A 23,452-nucleotide genomic window follows, 5' to 3' on the forward strand; every position below is an offset into this window, starting at 1 on the left:
TTTATTTTTAAGTTAAAGGTCACCAATACTCCAAAACTGTGTGAACTTCTACTTTCAAGTAGTGGTCATTGTGGTCAAACAAAATATAAATTTTACCTTGTCAGCTTCAAAAAAGCAACACAAATCATGAACCAATCCATCCAGGTTTGTAGCCCCTGAACTCGCACACTAAAACTGATTCAAAGAACACACAAACTGGGTCACAGTGACTAGTCTAGACATTATAACTTGGCAAATCCCAAACGAAAGTTGCGAAAGCAAAGATAAATGTGACAAACGGTGGTTATTTTAGTTGAAAACCAGAAGTTCACAGAAGCAGAAACTCATTACAGTGATGTGTTGCCGTTGACAGTGTTTCTATTAGCCCTACATTTCAGGATCACAAACTTTTATTGCCAGTGTTGTGAACACAACACAGGATTTTCTTTGTGGTGGCAGAACAGAGTAAAAGGATATGAATGAAATAAAGAGAGCTATAGATAGCAATACCTTCATTTGTGTTTCCTTTGTCCACTTACTTGTGTGGCTTAATCACAAAGAACTTCTGAAAGCATTCTTGTAAATATTTGAAATAAGATGACGCAAAAAATTTTAAGAATTAAAAAATCCAATTTGAACTAATACAAATATATAATATTAAGAGTATTATATCACCATAAATGAATAAGAGAAACAAAAGTCAGGTAGCGTTGTCTTCACTAGGCCCAGTAAAAAAATTTTTTTTTAAAAAGTCGCTTGTGAGTGCAATGACATGTCCTGTCTTTTTGACAGTTGTTGGTGCAGTAACACCGACTGTCCAGAAGAGGGAGAGCTCTAAACGCCCACGTCAACCGGTGGTGAGTCATTCCTCAGTAATATGGAGTCGTGCGCTCTCCACGTGATTCTGAATCACCGTGGACTGGAAACTGGAGATGTAGGTCACTCAGGAAAGGTTGACACTTATCAGGTGATTGCTTCAAACACCAGAATAATATTGTTTTTGTGGTATCACCATCTTCCTTTATCAATATTAAAAGGAAAAGCAAAACACAGACAACAACTGCTTTTTATTTAAATTTATTTCTCTTTAAAGAACCAATAGGAATAGGGGAGTTTATTTTTTGTCCAAAATGGGTACAATATAAAACTGACCATTTCTCATGCTTCTTCACCTCGCCTTTCACGTTGGATCATAGGCTCTGTGGTGCATGTGTGTGTGAGAGAGAAACTTTAGATAGTTGGTGCACTGCTAACCAAACTAAACAAAAGTACCTATGACGGATGTTTTCAAGTCTGTGTTTGTTTCCTGTTAAATGCTCAGCGCTGGTGGTGAGAGTGTTTAACCATAGCTTGGTGAAATTCTGAGTTGGACTTATTGCACTCAAAAAAAGAAAGAATGAAAAGAAAAGAAAGAAAAGTGTCCTCATCCCTGCCAAAAAAAAAACAAATAAATTGTAATATCCTCTCGTGAATAAATATCGCAGGTATTCAAACGGCGTGTACCCCTAAACTGAAAGTGACACATTACTGCATATCATGTGAGTCGCATTAACAACAAACATAGATAAACCAAAGATGGACAGTTACCATACACGTTCTACTCTTTACACCGGTTCAAAAGACGCATCGACTTGATCCAAGACATTCAGAAATTGTTGGAATAAAACCTCATTTCATATTTTTTTTATCATCACTATTTGTTTAAAAAAAAAAGGGAATATAATTGCGATTACAATTGAGGAGGAGGTTAGCAAAATAAAAAGGATGGACTCGAAATAAATCTGGCCCGTGGTTGAGCTGTGGCTCGGCCCGTCTTGTGTGCTTTGACCTCTTTATTGGTTCGGCTCATAGATACCCTTTTATCAGGCGTTATTCATTTGACCACTGTTCGATTAACCATGACTCAGTATTGACAAATCATCACAATAATTACTGATAGCACTTCATTATTTGAAACCCTCGCTCGGTAGAGGACTCCTCGGTGGGTGTGCAGGAGCTCACCGGCGGTCTACTGCACGCAGCAGTTGTGGCCGTTGGTATCCTTGAACCTCAGACGCATTTTGGGTCTATATTTCTCGAGGTAAAAAAGCTGTTTGGAGTTGAAGGCTCCACGTCTCTTCCTGTGGAGAGATAAGAGGGCGAGGATTGAAACAATCACACACACCAGAGAGCAACCTGCTGGGCCAAAATATACATCTGCTGCTGAAATCTAATCAGGCGCATCTGCATCGAGCCGCCATTTGTTTTCATCTTTATCGTGACGTCGCCGCTGTGAGGAACAGACGTTCAGTCCAGAACATTTATACACCCGCAATTATCTTGAAATGTACGTCTGTTTCCGGAGCCTCTTTTATAAGATAACTTCACAAATTGGATCCTCAATACTATTTTCATGTATGGTAGCACAATGCTATGAATATCTGGCAACAAGTGTACACATACAAATGTATCACTGGTCTGCCCCTAGTGTTTGAATAGTGTAACTGGAGAGTGGTAAATTCAGAATTTACTGTGTGTACATTTGTTTACAAAATGAGATAAAGGTCCTTTTTGTGTCATGTTTTGGTTTAATCTTGCTGGTAACTTCAGTACATAAAAACACTGTCTTTGTGGTGGCCACATGACACTCCCAGACTCTACGGTTACATATTAAAGCAGGTTGTTAATATAGTAACTAGAATGTTCTACTATGCAGGTAACAAATGCTTTAAACCAATCACTACTGAAAATATTTTAAAAATAGTTATGTCAAAATGTTACTTATTGCTGCTTTGACTTTGACACAGACTTGCTGTGGTATTAATGAGTTAAGATTTTCCTTCTTTATCGCCAGATATTGACGATAGATTATGTGACTACTTAATGAATTTGATATATCCGTGGTAATCACAAAAATTGCTTTGTCATCAGAAAAAAAAATGCCACCAGAGCAACAAGAAACAAAGACTTGGCTTTCAACCAGCCGATAGTAGGATTAGGAAAAAGGCCTCAAACGGGAACAAAGTCCCTTCCAGACCCAAACAGAGGGTAGACTGTGCCAACAAGAGAATCACTAATGCCTTCTATCAAGTTCCTTTGTTGACCTGGAGACAATGTTCACTTTTAAAATAATTGAATTCAAGACCAGTTGAGAAAGACTCCAGATAAAACTTGGGAGCCAAAACAAGCAAATGTCCAAAGGATGGCCATTTGTTTCCTGAAGACAGTTGTTCATTTCATTCAATTTATTTTAATCTCATCTAGTGTTATACATGCATTGAAGAATATTTCTTACAATTGTACACTAGTAATAATGTCAACATAGATTATTTATTATTATTAACACTCAATGTTTTCCACCATGATGTGTGAAGGTGAAACAAAAAGCCACTTACTGTCTTATGAACTGAACAGCATCTTCATACTTCATCCCACTCTCAATAAGAGCTAAGGCAACCAACACCGGAGCACTGTGGGCCCAAAGAATCCAGATGAGCAGGTGGAGGTGACGGGGTGGAAAAGAGAGACACGATAATTTAATAGCATGGCGCACATGATCCTGACAAACGCTCCAGTCTGGAGCAGAAGATAGGAGTGGAGGAAGGGGAGGGAGCAGGGGTCGGGGGGGTTGGTATACCTTGGAAACAGGCCTGGGAAATCAACAGGGGTGGGCGAGCTCACAGTAACCCTGCTGGGACGCTCATACAGCACACTCGTGAAGATACAGTGATAAGTTACCAAAAGACAACTCTCACCTTTCCCACCGGAGGAGAGAAAATAAATCTAATCCGAACCCCTCAGTGTTCACAGAAACAGGGCAGGATTAGCAGTAAATGGTAGTCAAGGTTCCAGATGCGAATACATGCTCATACTTATTTGTGGTTTCTGATATTAAGCATGCTCTGTTCACACCAGCCTACACCCATCATCTTTTTTTTTTTTTATAATGTTTTTAATCAAAATCAAACATTGACGCATGATGTCGTGACGATGTGCGAAGCATTTACACATCTGAACTACCCTTGTGATCCATCATGTCCCTTTCCAGGCTACAGAGCAAAAGCGGACTGTTGTTCCTCATGAGAGCTCAACTAACCAGCTGCTTGTCTATTTTCAGAGCCTGTTGCTCAAACGGCAGCGAGAATGGAGGGGCAGAGAAGGGAGAGAGAGAGAGCAAGCGAGTGAGCGAGAAAGTCAAGATGATGAATGATCAACCTAGGTGTGTGTGTGTGTGTGTGTGTGTGTGTGTGGGCAACATACGGTCTAGTGTTTTAATCATTTAGCAAGGACAGAATCAAGCTCTGAATGAGAAAGAACAGCGAGAGCAAACACACAAAAACCATGTAAACTGTGAGACACAACTAATCGTGTCAGGCGTTACCATCTGTAAACATAAAAAGGAAGTCACTGGGGGGTATAACACCAGCTGCATTTAAATTAACACATGTATGATCTGAATAAAAACACTTTAAATTATCAGGAGCCAAACATTTAAGTTCATCTCAGCTGTTCAACAACTTGAATATTAATCGATGTGATACAGAAAGACTTTTTAAGAAGCTCTTTTACGTCTGCCCAACCCCTCATTTAGAAGATTGCTCACACAAAAGCCCTAATCAATCTTTATGACATCAATCGACTGAACAAATGCCAACTCACCGGCCAAGCCCTGCCACACAGTGCACGGCAACGATGCAGCCAGGTTCCTCTCGGAACTTGGTGTTTAGCAGCTTCAGCCAGTCGTCCACAATCTGGGTGGGAGGAGGTGCGCCGTCATCAAAAGGCCAGTCCTGCAGACGAGAAGTTGACAGCATGGGTGGGGAGCATTAAAGACAACGAGCGTTACGGAGGCATGGATTCATACCAGGACTTGTATCCCCTCTTTCTCAACTGGCGCTTTATCATAAGTAGCATCACAAACTCTCACCAGCGTTTGCACCTCAAACTTTTTCAGCTCCTGCACACGGGGATGGAACAGGTTTTAGAACTCGGCACAAACCGACAAAGCGAATCACAAACTTACCTCCGTGAATTTGTTAAGCGTGGCATTGGTAGGGTTGTGGGTGATGAGGAACCTCATGCACTCGTAGGTGATCTCGACTGCAGCGGGGCGGTTCATATTGGCAAGACGGCTTTAAAAACAATTACAATACAAAACACTCTTACAAAACTCAAGGGACTCTTTTGGCTCAGAGGTCAGCAGAGACTATGAAAACTTCCACGTACTAAGAAAATGGTTGAATAAATAATAATGACGTGTGGCGTGAAATGGGACAACTATGGGATGACAGACACAGGTGTGAGAGGTAAGGGAAAAAAACAAAAAGGAGAGACTAGTCCATATGATTCCCGGATGAGAAAAATGGTTTAGAACAAAAAAAAAAAAAAAAGACTTAAAGGTTAAAAAAGGAAAAAGATGGAGAGACTACGCAGGAATCATCCAATCTGTTTACCCCATTCAGGAGAGCTGTTTGTGATTGGCTGTTTAAGGAGAAAGCGGTAAGCGAAGGCTTTTGGTTTTGGCTGGAAGAGGTCAGTCAGGCCAAGGTCTACGCAAGATCCCAACAAGGTCTTTGGAAGAGTCAGCAGGTGTCGATAAGCTGGCAGTCAGGGAGGCTTCTGGAGAGCGTAATCCCTCGGGGGGCGGCCGATTCACTTCTCCACGGAGGTGAGGTGCTGTGCCTGGCAGAACTCTCCACTCACACACGCCATATAGGTGCAGCTCAACTCAACACAGAATCCCTGAGGAACAGAGAGAAACCAGGATCAGAATCAACAATAAGCCATGAAATTAAGATTAAAAAAAAAATAAAAAAAGGGTTTCAAATGGGCCAAGAATTGTCAATATTCTGAAATCCAAACACTGCCGACAGTTTTATAAGAGACTGAAAGGTTCATTAAAATAAATGTATTGATCTTATGTCACTGGTCACATTGAGGTTGTCCAACATTACTCCTTCTGTGCCGATGCAAAGAAAACACATTTTACAGGTAATCCAATTTCCCTGAACACGTCGCTTAGCAGCTTTCAGTATTTATTTGTCTGGGTCGACAGGCAAGACGTTGTCAACATGGCAAAGCTCTTTCTTTACGTCACAAAGTCCACCAATTGAGAGATGCAACACAGTATTTAGAGTTTTAGGGGACTCACGTTAGCAAAAGATTTTAAAAAAAGTAGATAAAATTGACATCACGCATTTAGTAATAATACATGAAAATGCATTTAAAAAAAATCTGTGATGAAAGATTTAATCAGCTATATTAACTACATTTCCTTTCAATTGACTCAGTTTGTCGTTCAAAATTAGATCTCACAGTACACAAAGTGAACAAATAATAAGAACATGGACTTCTGAGTCACAAGGAACAGATAATGTCTGCTCACAAGCCGCCAAACCGGCCGGAACCGTCTCAGAGCAGCATCTGACGGAGGTAAACTAGGAATGGTGGGGGGTTTGACAAGTGTGGAGCGCTGTATTGAAGAATAGTGAGGTGTCCTTCACTTTGTCTTATATGTACAGAAGGTGGAAAGCACAGAAAGGACTTGAACTTAAATGCCGTTTCACAGGCATTAGTCACAAGGTAGGGATTACAGGGTGGGCAACGCTTCAAACATGCCGCGCATTCAACTCCCACGCTCCCTCTTTTCACCTCTTGAAGCCATTGCAACACTTGAAAGGTCAAAATAGGACATAACAATGTTGCAATTTCATAGTTCTTTTAATATAATATCTAAACGTTCCCTGAAAGACCTCTTGGGAGTCAAAAATAAAGAAAATCTTTAAAAAATGCCTAGGACAATGTTGTGTTGTAAATCTAAGGCACATATTGTCAAGTTATATGGATATGTTTAATCCAAGGAGTCGTTGTGTTGAAAATCTAAATACCAAGACAATCTTTTCAAAGAAAAAAAAGAATTCCAAAAGGTGAATTTGATTAAATTCCACGATACCCAATTTTATATTTTAAATGACCATCCTCTGAATTTTATACTGTGTAGACAAAAGCATACTCTCAGAAACAGTGAGTGCAATTCAACAAATGAAGATGCAAAAAATAATTAGAAGCCTCAATAAACAAGCAATAAACCACTTGGACAATAGAACTGTGTACATTTGCAATATCAATGCTTTGGGAAAAAAAACCTGTTATGCACCATCTTTGATCTTTGCTTTGTGGTCAATAGTAATAGATTTATTTACCGTTAGTATACATAGGCAAGTCGTGCATTTCTTTAGAGTTCATAAAACTAGGAGAGAGGTCACCAGTGTATGGCAGGGGCCCACATATGGACCCAGGGAAAGATCCCTTGGTGCCATCTTCTTTCACTTCAACGACTTTGGCTGCCAAGTAGGATTGGAACAAGGCAAGGACAGCACAAAAAAAGGTTCAGCTGGCATCTTAACAGCAAACCATACTGATTTAGGAGAAAAGCACACATGGATTGAGTGAAGTGGTAAGTCCAGCACTAGAGAAACAGACTCTGCTGGTTGATAAGAGTAGCTGTATCTCAGAAAAGAACGTGCAAACCTAAACAGATGATAATGATGGAAAATGAGGGCATGGGAATGCCAACTTGTCAGTTGAAGTGAGAAATTTTAAGTGTGTCCTTAATATTTATCAACTATATACAGTCAGCTGTCGGTGACACACAATAAAATTGGCATCTTCTTGAGTGTGTTTCTAGTTTGCAGTGATATCTATAATAGTGGTTGAAGAAGACCAAGCAGTGAACCAGCGACCGTGTAACAGGCAGCAAAGACTTGATGCACATGCCAAGTGAAGGCGAAGAACGAATGGTCTGTGAGTGAGATTGTCCGATCTTAGAGTACGGATATTACTTATTTTGGGGAAAAAAAATGTTAAACTAGTACATAATAGTCTTAGTGTATACATTCCTGCAAATATTGTTGCTCTTAATTTCAAGTTTTATCCTTTACTGTATTAGAATCACGCCTGACCTTTTTTATCTCATATAACCATTTCACAACGGTACTGCCATTATTATTTCTACTAATATTTTTTACTCAACCCTTTCTTTATTCAGTTGATACAAACCGACAAATATATAATATATATATATTGGATTGAATAATTGAGGCACAAAAGGTTTGAAACTTTTCTGAGCCGTTGATAGAGTAGAAAAGACTTGTAGCAAGGATACGATCATTCCTTTTGGAAACCGAGGTTACACTACCGAGGCCATTGTGCACACCTAATAGATGTCAGGTGTCCTATCTGTTACACACTCTCACCACTTATTTATTTTTACACAAGCACAAGCGACATAGAGCTGTCACTCTACATTTGGGACTGTGCATACACTGCATGTGCTACAAACATTAGAACAAGAAAACTTGTGTAAAGCCACTCTTTGGTTCAAGATTTGTGAACTACACTGACATACCAAAGTTTGATGTCTTATAGTCAGGGGTTGTCGTTTTTTCATTTAGTTATGTCATTTTATAGTTCTTAACAGTCTGGTGTTATAAGTGACTCTGGTTTCGACTACTTATCTGGCAGTCATGCCAACAGGCCCTAAAAACAAAGGTCAACACAGATCTAGCATGATTTCCAACACTGTAATCACTATACTTCATTGCTGCAAAGTTGACTTTCGTATACGGACAGACACTCTGATATAATAGGAATTTAGTTTGTGCTGAGCAAAATTAGTAGGACACTTTTCTCAATTTTCCCTAACATTTTTTGTGTTTGCAAGTTTCACGCCTGCTTTTGAGAAGGAACAAAAGAACGTTTTCTATTAAAATGGATCTTTATGAGTTATGCTTCCACGCCTTTTTCTGGGCCTCACAAGCATATCCAGTGTAGCAAGCAAGTGGACAACATCCCAGGCATGCCTGGACGAGACAAGTAATAAACTAAACTCCAACTGACATCACAACTGTCACCGTGTTACCCTTGGTGTGTAAATTTGACTATAGAGACTATACAATTCACACAAAATATATATTATTTATTACTGATCTAGTATAGATAAAATGATATTAGCTCCAAAATGAGAGCAGTTTGAATTTCAATATAAAAATATAATAGCAAAGGTATAGAAGATAAAGACCTTTAATGAATTATCACAATAGTAATCCATTATACAGCTATACCGAGTACACAATGTTCTATGTTTAAGAGACTGTAGTAATGGAGAATATCAATGTTAAGTCTAAAGTAAACAGAAGAAGGGGGGGTGAACCCTTTCCATGAACAGAGAAACACCCCTTACACACTGTCGTGAACAGCGCAGTCCACTTATCAAACTGGTTGCAGCCTTGTGATTAACAACAGATAACCGGGGTGGCGATCAAAGGCCTGGGATATTGCTCGCCGTGTGCGAGAGGAGAACATATCCTTCACCAGTTTCATCTGCTCACTAACATAAAAACAAGTATAAAGAGGAATATATTTTTAATAAATGCAGTCTCCTTTAACAGTGGAGTAAGTCAGTATAATTTGTAAAGCGCCTTCCTCAGACCAGGGTCAGAAAGCACTTAAACGATCAAAAATAATACACAGTTAAAATGTATGCTTTAAAATGTCAAGATAACATAGAGACAAACACAACGACACAGAGAAAAACCCTGCACCAATAAAAAGGTCTTAACATGCTTCTTGGAAGAGTCAGTAGACTCCATTAAACACACATTTAATTTTCCGCAACACTTGTTAATCATATCATATGGTTCATCACTGGTATAACACACATTGGATATGGATGCAGCAAACATTATCCAACCAAGCTCTCTCATTATAAAATTGGTTAAATATTCAGAATAAATGTAACGACAGGAAGGAAGACACACTAGAGCAGAGAGTTGGTACAGTTAATGATTACAAGTTAACGTAAAAACTTAACCATGAATACCACCTCAAAAGGTACAATGAAAACATTGTTAATGGAAAACTTCTGAAAGTAGCTGTTTAAACACCTTCCAAGCCTTAAAGGATCACCAAGCAGCCATTTAAACTTCACCTAGGAAGAACAATAGCAGACCTATCGGTAGTCAGCCTTTATTGCAATGGAAAGGTCAACAGACTAGGGAAGCGCATATAAAGACAGACAACTATTCTCACAACTACAAACGATAAAGATCCCTACGTATAAGAATTATTTCACCTCATAAAATATAAAAATCACAAACAAACCCTCAGCCTTTCATAGTGTCTATGAAAGGTGATCAAATGAGGCTCAGTATGTTTATAAATTAATTAACAAATGTGTACCAAACATTGGTTCTTTGGAGGCTTGACCGCTTGGACCTAGAGATTAAATCACATGATCAAGACTTGAAAATGCTGCTGGTGATTCGCTGTAACGATTACAGACCTGCTCACAAGCATAGATTCATACACCAGCGAAAGTGCTGTTAACAGGATGGACGCGACATTTATCTGCCCACCATCAAGTGATAATGATCCTATAGTGATTCAGAGCTGGCTAAAGATGCCACAGAGGTCCAAAGTGTGGCAGAGACTGGCAACATGAGTAATTCGTTGAAGCACCTGAACATGCACAGAAGCTACTATAACCAGTACGATCAAGTAGCCTTAAAGTATCTACCAATAGACCCCCAAAGTCAGAGGACCAAATACGGCACTTTTTCTGGGATATCAACAGGTACATGTACATCTTATTATGTTACTTACTATGTGCATCTTGCTCCAATTTAAGAGGAATCCATTTGATGCCAGAATCCATTTGATGCCAACTATGTGTGTCGTTTAATTTTATGGGTTTATTGGGTCAGCCACATCTTCTATCGTGTTTATTGTTATGTTTACCTTCTCACAGTAGCCTCTGACCCTGATGTGAGAGGGGAAGTGCCAGTCGTGAATCAGGTGTGATGCTATTAAACTTAGCAACCATGTATCTTTGTGTGCAAACATCGTCTACAACCGCAGAACGGCCGTTTCCACTGCTGGTGGCAAAAGGCATCAGCTAGGAACAGGCTTGTGTTTAACAAAAAATATGACAATATTGTTTGTAAAGAAAACTGCCGAGTTAAAATGCAGTGAATAATAAATCGTTTTCGTGTTCTCTATTACATTCAAAGTCATTCCTTTATTTTTTCTGGGAGCTTGGAGTGAATTTACTGAAAATGTGCTGCAAAATGAATTTAATCTAAAATTGATATTATAAAAAGTATTGTCTGAACTGGTATCGGAGTGAAGGTAAGAAAAATGATGATAGATACTTTACCATACAACACAACCATAAAGAAGAGTCTGTCAACTCAGATTCTTCAGACAATTAGTTCAGGAACTTTGCCTTAGAGTACAGCATCAGGGGACGCATGTTGCTATACCAACAACCATCTCAGCAGTGGCAACAAGCACTCCTGCAGGGATGAGGCACCCACAAAAATCAATCAACAGTTCCCTTTTTGTACATTTACACCCCGAAGCCAAACAAAAGCAGTGTGAACACCAGAAAAACAGTCAGTTGAGAGAAATAAGTAGTAGATATGCACAGAGAGAACTACTTTCTGACACAGAAATCTAGCTGGAAGCATAAATTATACCCTGTGATCTTAAATCAGCTGTTTAGAGAGGGAAACATCTACCTTTTTAAGATTATACAATGAACAACATGCACTTTTGTAATGCGAAGTAGTCACACATTTCATGCACTTTTTAAACTGCTTAAGGATATGACGTGAATTATAAAAGAAAAATTGCCAAGCAATCTTAAAACACAGCTGCTCGAGAACATTGAGCCAGCATTTTTTAAGCAACAAGAAAACCATATGGATTTTTAGAGTTGAAACACCACAAACAACTGCTCTCATAACATAAACACCTTTTTACTACGGCATGTTTTAGTTAAGCCCTTTTAGCAAGATCGGCAACAGTAAATAACACAAAGTGGATCGTATTCCTACCTGTTGCTATAGTTTCAGTATCAGGCTTGCTGCAGCAACAAGAGGAATTGGCGATCTATCAGGCAGTGCCCAAGGCGGGAAGCTGGTTTCTTAGCACTGACGCTGTGGCAACTACAGTAAACGAACCCCTTGTCGGCAGGGGAATTTTTATCATGGGGTTTACATTTTACCATGCAATACAAGAATAGTTTTGTTCTCCCCCTTTATTTTTATAGATCAGACACGTATAAAGGGACATTAAAAATAGGTTGATTTCTTTTAATACATAACAAACAAATGCTACAAAAAAGGATCATTATCAAAACCCAATTAAAATAGTAATACAACTCTTTAACTACATTGGATTAAACAGAAACTAAAAACTACCATTTTAGGAAAAGAAGATGAAATGATTAATAGTAGGAAATGATACAAATCCTTACTATACTGAAAAAGTAATTAAATCTAAAAGACCAAGTACTATTGCCTTATACATAAAAACATTAAGCTACGAGTAGATGTATTATATTATTTATATACAGTCTGACATGTTTATATGTAGAGACGCCTTACAGGTTCATTTTAAGACAATTAATCAGAAAGTACCATACAAAGTTCTTAATAATATAACTGGGTTCAAAACATTAAATTATAAAAAAAAAGGTGGATACCAACAATATATTGGAAGACACCTGCCATGGCCTCAATCACTGTTTTTGCAAAAAGCAGAAACGAATATGAAACTTTTATGTATATTGTAAATAATATTTTCCCACTCCTTAGCCTACAGTTCACTCCAACAGCTACAGGGCAGAGTGCCAGTAGGTTACAGCATGAGAGCTTTCCCTCCCCCAGTACACGTTTCTGTTAAATGGTGTAGGGTTACCAAAACACTTGGTTCACCTTTCAGTATTATGGTAACCAAGACTGAGAAACTTCCCCAATTGACACACCAACAATTGGCACAATACACAGCAACTCTGCTAGACTTTGTTAGCGTAAAAGATCATATTAACGTCAAACCAGATTTCACTGCATCATTCATGACCTTATTACAATAATATAATCACATCAACGTTGATGAATCAACTGAATGAATAGTTAAAACCCATTCTCTCCCCAGAAGTATATACATATAACAAAAATATATTATTATAGTGTTCCAACTATATTCCAATTTCCCTTTACAATAGATTCAATAAATCGTCACATTAACAGCCATCTTCCTAAGAAGTGACATACAAATATTAATTGTATTTTAAATGTCAGCGTCACACCTATACTGTGTAAGAACCAATGCTGCAAAGTTCATGCATTATCCTTTTTACTGATGAGATGCCGAGACAACAACAATGCCTTAATCGTATATATGGAGTTGTTACACAACATTTTAACCATAAATGTGTCAGCTTACCGATTATTAGACTGGACAAAGCTCTACCTTCCTGATCCTCTTGGCGTAAAACGTATGTCATCAACAGTAGACTGTCCGGAAGTCTAGCTCCTCAGTTTTTTCCGTGTGACGAGATAGAAGGTCTGAAAGTTCAATTGACAGGCCTTGGTGGATGTTCGAAATCAGATAGAAATAGCAGAAGTAACTATATTTGAGAGAGCTTAAATTTTACAGTAGTTTCCTGAAATGTTGTCATTCGTCATCACCGGACACAAGTTATTCATCATTAAAGCAGTACATTCTAAATTAGAAACTAATTTAAGATCAGTGTACCAAACAACATAGTCATGACCGACTACAAGGAGATATTGTGACTTTGTAGAGATAACTGCAAGAACTTTAAGTACTGTACAATCACAAAAGATTTGAAATGTTGTTTACGCACGATATCTGTTGTTGTTTGATTGCAACCTTACTTTTGGTCTGACTGAGTAAAATAGCTAGGTATTGGGGCTCGTGTTCCTTAATCAGTTTAATTTTTACTCTGAACCGATTAACATCAATTTAATTCAGAATTTGTTCTTGAATTACAGTGTAAATAATCATTTCTACACATTTTAAAACAGTTCTACTTAATGCATCCTCTGCCATCTACAGACTGTCATTATGAGTTTCCTTGAGAGGTAATCCATTAAAGTTGGAGTAAGATTCCTGTAGTAAGATTTCCTAGCAAAGATAATAGTGTGTGACATGTTTCACACGTTTACAAGTCGTAAGAATAACCGTTTCACTCGCCGTTTAGGTTTTACCCCAATGTAGTACAGATTAAGCACATGAACAACCTTTTTTTTAGCCTTTGTTATCCACTACATAGTACAGATGTAAGGGCAGTGTTAGTTCTATTAAAGTTACTGATTCTCTCAGTTTAATTTTTTCTTTTGTTGGAAGCCAACGTAAGTATAGTGAGATACCTTGTGATGTGGGTTCCGACTGACTTTGTCATGGTGCAGGTTGGCAAACTTCAACCCGACGTAAACATGATTCTGTGTAATGTTTCATTTATTAAATGTAGTACATAATAAGGTAAAACTTTATTGATCCCTCAGGAGGTAATTTGTTTAATAATGTGCATAATCGATTACATGTGCAAATAAATCGATATTTTTCTTTTTGTTATAGAATCATCATCTATTAAATTGATTTTTATCCAGGATTACTGGCTAGTGATCTGACAAACTGAAAGTTGTCAATTGCTAGTTATACATACATTTGTCGTAGTCAGGAAAAATGTTCCAATGGTACAGTAATGGCTAATAGGGGTGTCACTATTTACACGTTTAGCCGTTGCTTGCGGATTGATACTGCAGTGACGCTTTGTAGTTATTTAACGTTTTGCGCCAAACATTTACTTGCAAGTGTCAAGTTGAAGGATTTATGTGCACCGTAGTTCGAAAGTTCTGCGATTTATTTGTTATGCTTTAATTTAGATCCTATTTGAAGTGAGTCTAAAAGAAAAAATATGTTTGACTAAATGCTGCGAGGGTTGGACGGGATTAAGGCAGGGGGTTGTAAATTAAGACACAACCCTCCTGTGGTTATACAGCGCAACTGCGATAGAAAGATGGCATATCAAAGATCATAAGTATCTGTCTGCTACACGACTGTTAGAGGCTTCGGTTACACATGTACAAATCATTGTAAACTATAATAGCTTATATATTTTCTTAAAAAAATGCTCTTTTCTTACAAGCCAACAACGAAGTTTTAGGGATTCAAAATGAAATGGCTAGAAATGCACATGGCAGAGTTTGTACATTGATACTTCTTTGGTTCATAGTTTTAGTTTTTAAAGAACCAAATAATCAACTCAAGTTAAACTTAAAAGTAATCCAATGTTTTCTCCCAAACCTTCTTCAGTTAAATGAGGTCACCTTGCAATGACTCCCACTCCAAGAATGTGTAATTAGCTTACCTGTTCTACCAGTTACTGATTCACCCAGTCCACCCGATCTAGGAGTGCTCAGGTCGTTCATTTGCATAGGAAGCTACACTAGAAATGATTACCAGCGAGTACACCAACCATTGGAAGGTCATAAATTGAAAACTGAGAGGCATGGGAATGATCTGGGCCTTCAGAGCCACAGCTGCTCAAGTCAACTTCCTCTCCAGGTCCATTTCCTCATTTCACTTCTGCCCATATGGCTAAATGGTCTGCTGCTTTGTGTTTCACTCGAGCCCCTTATAGTAGATCACGTTCCCAACTTTTCTCACAAATGGTCTTAAATACGGACATTATACAGGGAACGTGAACAATGGCTTTCCTTCAATTCCAAGCATGTGTTGTTGTTCAGTATTCGCGAGGTAAAGCCATTGATGGGTTAACAGTCAACAGTGCCATTTTATCCCCACCATAATGGTAATATTTGACATTTCGTCTTTTACAACCGCAAACTAGAAACGACGAACCTGACCGTCGAGGAAAACTAAAAACACAACCAATATGTGGTCAAGAAACCACAATTGTGCATACAAATAAAGCCACAAAAAAACAAAAAGCTTATTAAACAAACATAGCGCTAGCATTTATTTTAACATTTTTTTTACACGAACATTGGATACAATTCACTCACGAAAATGTAATACTGAATACGTTGGTGTTAATCCAAAAAAATATGACACATTACGATACAAAACCAATCATTTGTGTGATTTCCTGTTTAGGAAAAAAAAAAGGCAAGCGACTGATGCTACGTTAGCCAAGAGGCTAGCTAATCTACACCACTTAACGCGGAAAAAGACCCCGTTGACTCGAAAAAACGGACTAATGGAATCTTATTTGAAAAGAAACACAAGTTAAGAATGTAAGGAGAAGCTGGCACCTGAAATATGAAGTGTATTCGGTCGTTTTAACCGCCTATACTAAGGGCTAACGACCGCTTTCTTGCTCACTCGGAAGAGCACTCAGAGGCTACAAGTTAGTTTAGCTCGCAGGAGTTTCGCTACGACAACAGCCGAGGGTTGAAGCAAATATCTACGGAAACACACATTCGAGGAATTTAACGTGATGGTCGGTACTTACAAAGAGCAGGCTAAACATTGATATTCCTTGGCTGCGAAGAGAAAAGAGGGGTGAGAGCAGAAACCTCCGTTGAGTCGCCTTTTTTTTTTTGTTCTGTCTCCAATGTGGCAGCCTCAAATGTTATTGAGGAGGAGCCTCGTCGCTGTAGTGATGCCTTCGCGGAACTCGGAGTTTATGATTTCAAATCTACACTTAACAATATTTGGGATGACACCATAAAGAAAACCACCGGTTTTTCCATTTATAAATACCGATAAAACATGAACATTTGCTCATATTTATAGGACTATAATTAATAGTATATATTTTAAAATATAAATAAATTATTAAAACTGCCAATGTACAACACAGCTTGAACAGTTAACATGACGCTCAAACATGATATTAATGAAAAAATAGGTAGTTTGAGGAGTGTACTTTCAGATTGTACACATGCACTCTACGAGTTCATAGTGTTTATGGAGTGAGTTGTGTTGTTTTTTATGGCGTAGTTTTGTTTTAAGAGCAAACAATTTTTCCGAAGCCTGGGTTGGCCGAGTTTATTATGTTCCCTGAATGCTACATGAAGTATCTGACGTCAGTACGACGTCAGAAGGATCCGGGTCTGTGATGACAACTCGCCGTGATGACGACAGTTCCAGAAAATAATCACGAATCGATGTCCCCGAGCTCGAGGGCTGTCTTGTTCTCTGTGCATTTTATTTTTATTATGATAAATCGTTTTAAATATCTGAAGATATTTTCATCACAAGAACAGATGTTTGGCAAGAGTTAAAGTCCTCAGTTATATTCATTTCCGACTTAAGTCAAAAACACTATCTAGAATGTTTTATTTGCTATTATAATGATTATTTTCAATAGATTTAAACAGTGGGTTAAACCAAAAGAGATGACTCACTGATGTGCAATCCAGGTGATGTCACGGGATGAGTAATGGCAATCTCACGATAAATAAGAATGTCCTTTAGTATACTCTCTTTGTAATTGTATGGCTCTCTCTGTTGGTAATTTCTTCAATTACAACATTTCATTCTAACTGAACTACGAAGTGGCTCACAATTCTTTTAGATGTTCTAACATTGTTTAATTAAGAAATGTATATATAAAGATTACAGATTTTGATGCATGATAAAAAATGGCTAAAAGTTCATAATAATCCAACTAATTTAACTAGTTTCTTCATCCGATCAGAAACCTGTTGTGAACACAACAGAAGATTTGTTTTAGTGTGGTGGCAGTTTCCCCCTAAATCACAAGAAATAGGGAGAATAAATGGAGACAGACTCACAAGACAGTTTTTTTTTATTTTTATTGATGTGATATCAATGTAATCAAGTACTGTAGATTTTTGTATAAGCAGACAAACACTTCCAATCAAAAAGAGTGCATTTTAATACCCCCAAATTCTATTGCATAGAGTGCACGCAAAATTCCTATAAAGAAGATACATTGTACATTACACAAATAGAAAATACAAGTTCACAAATAATTCTTCACAAAACAATGTTGGAAGACAACTACGTGTTGTAAATGCTTGCAACTCATCAATTACGATAAATATCATTTATACGTTCTAGGCTTCGGTGGTCACTTTTTTTTTTTCTTTTGTTTTTTGGCGTCCCTATTAAATTATTATAAATGTATAAATACATCTTCATGAATTCCATGTGCAAATGGGAGTGACCGTTTGTATTTGTTCAAATCAATACAAACAAGTATCCCTTAAGAACCGAAGCAAAGCGTTTTATTTATTTAATGGTTTAATGAAGAAAAGCACTCTTCCGAAGATACATGGAGCTTTACTGACACTTGTCGTCTAGTGACTTGCACACAGAGCAAACTAGCCAAGCAAGTGACATTGTCTATGAAAACAGTAATGTACAGGAAATAATCATAATAATAATAAAAAGCCACATGTGCATCACATCATCACTATTTCACCGTGGAAAAAAGTCAAACAACCAGAAAGAAAATAATACAAACAAGTAAGAGATACAGTACACAACATGCCTCGGACTGTCTAGGAGACTTTATAATATTCGACTGAGGTGCCATAATAGAATTAATACTTTTGTCATGGTGTTATTGAAATAAAATGGATGAAAATGGAAAATCAATGAGTAAGTTGTTGCCTGTGAATAGATTCAAAAATCGGTTTTCTTTCTTCTGTTTCCTTAACGAAACCTGCGAAACATCTTTATCAATAATAATCTATTAGTGTGTTCTTTTTTTTGTCAATAATTTTTGGATGAATTATCCAACATTGAATTACATCCCCTTCCCTTATAAAATAAAACAAAATATATATTTTTTTTGTCTTTTTCCTCTCTGACTTTGTAATCAACTAGGCTTATCATGACCCGTGGGCAGTGGACAGTGTGACACAACAAACCCACACACCACTGCTCACTGGTCTGGGTCAGCACATGTGCCGTACGCACTAGCCTAGTTAATGCTTTATCCGACAGAAACCGGAGAATACATAACTCTCACCCCTGCCCTACCACCTCTCCTAGAAATCTGGCGAGAGACTGTTAAATGTTACACAACCTGTATTTCACAACCTGTGGGGCCCAGTTAGTCCCTTCACTTATTCATGGATTAAATCCCCTTTGCTTCCAATATCCGTCTTGCAACACTGGTTTGTGGGTAGAAAACAACTACATTCAAAAGCCCAATAAAAGATCAGAAGATCTGACTAAAGGAAACACACATTATACAGCAACCGGAAATATGAACGTGTCCTCAAAATGTTTTTCCTTTAAGCAGTTAAGTATCATATTGTGAATAGAACCTAAAGAATAGTTATGGGATAGTGAAGCTTCATGAAGCAGTGACTTTATTTTCAAAGCCCACTAGATGTTGGGCTCTGCTCTCTTAGCTATTTCTTTGAACAGCTCTTTTAATGAGACCTTATATAATTTTTAAACTCCACCTACTGAGATCTAAGATAAAGACACATGAAGCTTCACCAGTGAATCACTATTACGTCAAAAGTAGTCTGTTAATGAACAGATTGCTAATAGGTTGTTGAACTATGACCTATCAATATATTTTGTGTGGGTTTATTTTGAATCACTCAAATGTCATGTAAACATTGACTCTTACCTCACATATCTTCTATTATCCTACATAGTTTTTTAAGGTCATAATATCACTTTTGAACACAATAACACTTAATAACACATCATTTTTAAGGTCCTTATCAGAATTAGCATTTTAAACTCACAGTATTATTCAGTATTCATAATGTTGACCATTCTACTTATTGCAGCTATTTTGAGATTAGTTTTGAATGACATTGTAAAATTAGTTTTTCTCCCTTTTTTTCTTTAAAGATTGGTGTAATTTTGATAGTTCATCGTAAGTCAGAGACAGTGTTTTCATATGAGGTACCGAGAGACGTTTGAAGTTACCAGGGAGGTGTATTGAGAACTCAACAGGACAACTAATGAAACTTAAACGTGTATGTATTGCCACTTTAGATAAGGATTTTGATGAGGACCATGTAGACGGAATAAGTGCTATTTTGATGCAATGAAAAAATCACTGTGTGAAGATGAAAAACAGATCTGTTTAAACGTATAATCAACATTATATTTATGACATTTAAAATCTCAACTTGTTTTAAAGATTCTCTACCTCTTTGTTTTTTATAATATATCTTTTTTTGTAGCAAATAATAAGCTCCTCGTGTAAGTATTAACTGTAGCAAGAAGCAGGAACATACAATATGGCCATGTTGGCTTGGCCTTGGAAGTCACAAGGGATGTCTGTCACACATCGTTTGATATTATGGACCCAATAATAACAACAATTACAACATGGACCAAATAATAACACAACTATGTCAATATTATAATTAATATCATATAAGATAGAAAACACACAATAAAACTCAAAAACAACACACATTTGAAGGATATCAAAACAAAAAAAAACAGTATTCAATCTTTCCCCTGCCTTTTTTAAATATTCCATTCTATATTTCATTCAAACGATTGGTGCATTTAACGGTGAGACACAAATGGTGGGATGTGATTGGCCTTTTCATGGATGTTTTATTTCTATTTTGGCTGCAGGTCATTTAGATTTATGCAACTCTTGAGGTTAAAGTACAGAAGCTTGTGTCATTGGCAATGAACGGTTATGTAGGACAGAGCAAGAATCCAGAGAAGGAAGAGTGGATGTACTCTGTGGAGTAAAGACCATTTGCTTGATCCGAAGGCATCTGGACCCAAACTTGGTCTCCTTCCTTCAGCTCGAGGACAGCGCTTCCAGATGCCTGGTCCATGTAGCCCTTTTTGTACTCATCGTAGGTGTAAGTGGCCGGTACATTGTTCTTGTACAGAGCCACCCAAAGACTTGTTCCCTTTACATGCATATGATAGGCAAAGTAGTAGACACCAGACATGGGAGCTGTGAACATGCCCGTGGTGGAGCTGTAGGCATTCTGTCCATTGTACAAAGTCCGGTCAAACTTGATGGGCATACCAGAGGGAGGAAACGGTGTTGTGAGAATAGCAGTGAAGGCCGGTGCTACGGAGGCAGAGAGTGGAACTTGACTGTATGCTGGGCCCTTCCTGTCTCCTGGAACTTCACCCCCCTCCAACTGAGAATCTGTCGGTCCGGCCACAACAGTCTGACCGTTGCCTGAAGGGCCTGGAGGTCCTGGAGGCCCAGGGAGTCCTGGGTTACCATTAAGCCCAGAAGGACCTGATTTTCCAGGAGGACCTTGAGGACCTATTGCTCCCTTCTCTCCTACTTTTCCAAGCCCTGGGAGTCCTGCAATACCAGGCTCACCTTTTAGACCTGGAGGTCCTTGTGGTCCCATTGGTCCCATTGGTCCTTGAAGACCTGGAATACCTGATTGTCCCCTTGGGCCTGGAGTACCCATAAATCCAGACTCCCCTTTAGCCCCTGGGGCACCAGGGAGCCCAGATCCACCAGGTAATCCTATATTCCCTGCTTCACCTTTGGGTCCTGATTTACCAATTGCCCCAGGAGGCCCTGGGATTCCTTTTTCTCCAACCATACCAGGTTTTCCAGGGATGCCCATGAATCCTTGATCACCTCTTAGGCCAGGAAGTCCTGGTGGCCCCTGTGGACCTATCTCACCCGTTTCCCCCGGCATCCCATGTTTTCCTGGGAGTCCCATTGGCCCTTGAAGACCTGGTGGTCCCTGTTGTCCATCAAGCCCTGACTCTCCATTTGCTCCACCCATTCCTGGCTCACCTTTCTCCCCAGTAGTACCAGGCAAACCTCCATGACCCTTGTCCCCTTTCGGTCCGCTAAGACCAGGTTTTCCATATCCTGGAGATCCAGGAAAACCTGTCGAACCCCTTAACCCTGGTTCGCCTTTTGCACCAAATGAACCTGGTGCACCTGGAACTCCATCCAGCCCTGGTTTTCCTATTCCTGCTGGTCCTGGAAGCCCTTGAAGACCTGGTGCTCCAGCTTCCCCAGGTTCCCCTCTATCTCCTGGAAGACCCTGGTCACCCTTAAGACCGGATAGCCCAGGTAATCCTTTTGGCCCTGGTTTGCCAAAGCCTGGAAGACCAGGTGATCCCGAAGCACCTTTAAGTCCAGGGAGACCCCTCAAACCTGGTGGACCAGGTTTGCCATTTCCGTTCTCGCCTTTAAGACCTCTCTCCCCTGGAATTCCAGTAAGACCTTTATGCCCTGGCTCACCTCGAGTTCCAGGAGGGCCCCTTATACCTGGAAGACCAGGTTTTCCATTAAGAGAAAGTCCAGCTGGACCAGGCAAGCCAGGTTGCCCAGGTGGACCTCTTGGACCTGGTTCACCACGGGGCCCTACTTCACCATTAAGTCCTGGCATACCCTTTGGCCCAATTTTTCCTGGGAGACCGGAAAGTCCTGGTTTTCCGATTCCAGGGAAGCCAGGGGGCCCCTGAGGCCCAGGCTGGCCATTAAGTCCTGGTTTACCTATTCCAGGTTTTCCTGCAAGCCCTGGTGCTCCAGATGGGCCTCTTGGTCCAGGTTTTCCTTGGGGTCCTGGTTCGCCCTTTACTTCCATCATTGGTGGCATATCTGTAAGACAAGAAAGGAAATTGATTAAAGGTGCATTTTTGGATACACTAAGACAGCGTTGGGTCCCTGTTAAGTAAAACATTTAAATTTGAAATATAAGGTCATTCTTGGATTTGTTAGATTAAAAATGATTATACACTATACGTATACGCCATACTTAAATCAATGCTAAAAGATCATCAAAATATAAAGTATAAATTACTAGCTTCAGGGGGCTGGAAGACAAAGGCACCCACCCACGCAAGAGGTAAGGTAAGGTACAACGTAATTGATCCCTCAGGAGGTCTCCTTGTTTAAAACAATTATAGTAAAAAAATAAAAATAAAAACAGAAAGTTATACATATTGCTGTGGAGCTACTGGAGAGGCAGCTGTCCTCGTCGGCGCCTTTAATGTAAAGAGGGCAAGCTAGGAAGTTTCTCTGCAGGTGATCGAGACATAGACAACTTGAAAGAGCCATTTGCACAATCGGGTAAATTTGCCTTAAATATAGCGATGTTTCTACCTTTCGAGACCGTTTCTCCTGGAGCTATTGAACTGTAGAGCTGCCGGCAGAAAGCACAGCCGATCGATCGTAAAGCTTGTATTTTGTTTGACTTGAAGCGGCGAATAAACGACCCGTGACACTCTGCATTGACCATTTATCTCCACAAAGCAAAGTATTAAGACCAGGAAGTGACGGCGTGTTGGAGTGACCGGAACGGACTCCAGTTTTGACCATTTTAGATTCCTACAAAGAACCTGCTCAGAACTTTCAATTAAGCCATTCACATTTTGCCATGTCACCAACACATGATGTCATAATACATTTGAATAGTCCTGCCACCAACACCATTCTATCAGAGAATACATGTAGACTATCTATCGATTTATGATTCTTTTGTAATTCAGTTATCTATTTAAATGTATTAAAGGTTCTGAAGACTCACAATTGTTATGATTAGGGGGCAGTTGCTCAATAAATTTGATCCGGATTAAAATGATTCAGAGTTGAAAATGCCATTTTTGGTTATCCAGGATCAGGTAATCTGTCTCTCTTTTATGACAGTTTTCAAAGGAGGATTGGACCAACCTGATTCGGATACCTTTATTTAAT

The 23,452-nt window shown here is 38.9% G+C and overlaps 2 protein-coding genes across 3 annotated transcripts in view; both read right to left on the reverse strand.

Moving 5' to 3' along the window:
• Positions 1-1,040: 1,040 nt before the first annotated feature.
• ptp4a2b (protein tyrosine phosphatase 4A2b) lies at positions 1,041-16,464 on the reverse strand. 2 transcript variants are annotated; one of them, XM_087787571.1, is made up of 7 exons: positions 16,307-16,464; positions 5,412-5,700; positions 4,982-5,090; positions 4,823-4,915; positions 4,618-4,748; positions 3,354-3,428; positions 1,041-2,099 (listed from the first exon to the last, which is right to left on the reverse strand). In XM_087787571.1, the coding sequence occupies exons 2-7, from the start codon at positions 5,414-5,416 to the stop codon at positions 1,988-1,990; spliced, it is 525 nt and encodes a 174-aa protein (XP_087643697.1). In that variant the 5' UTR covers positions 5,417-5,700; positions 16,307-16,464; the 3' UTR covers positions 1,041-1,987. The 2 variants fall into 2 exon arrangements, with proteins under 2 accessions (XP_087643697.1, XP_087643699.1); XM_087787573.1 differs by lacking the exon at positions 16,307-16,464 and adding an exon at positions 13,249-13,381.
• A 1,132-nt stretch (positions 16,465-17,596) lies between these two features.
• The window catches only part of col8a2 (collagen, type VIII, alpha 2), a 44,588-nt gene continuing 38,732 nt past the window's right edge, over positions 17,597-23,452 (reverse strand). The window contains exon 3 of the mRNA XM_087787574.1: positions 17,597-22,357. Within this exon, the coding sequence (XP_087643700.1) occupies positions 20,454-22,357 (1,904 nt within the window). The 3' untranslated portion in view covers positions 17,597-20,453. The remainder of the gene's footprint in view (positions 22,358-23,452) is intronic.

The sequence above is a fragment of the Callionymus lyra genome, chromosome 3, assembly GCF_982586985.1.
Source record: "Callionymus lyra chromosome 3, fCalLyr1.hap1.1, whole genome shotgun sequence".
NCBI classification, from domain to species: Eukaryota; Metazoa; Chordata; class Actinopteri; order Syngnathiformes; family Callionymidae; genus Callionymus; species Callionymus lyra.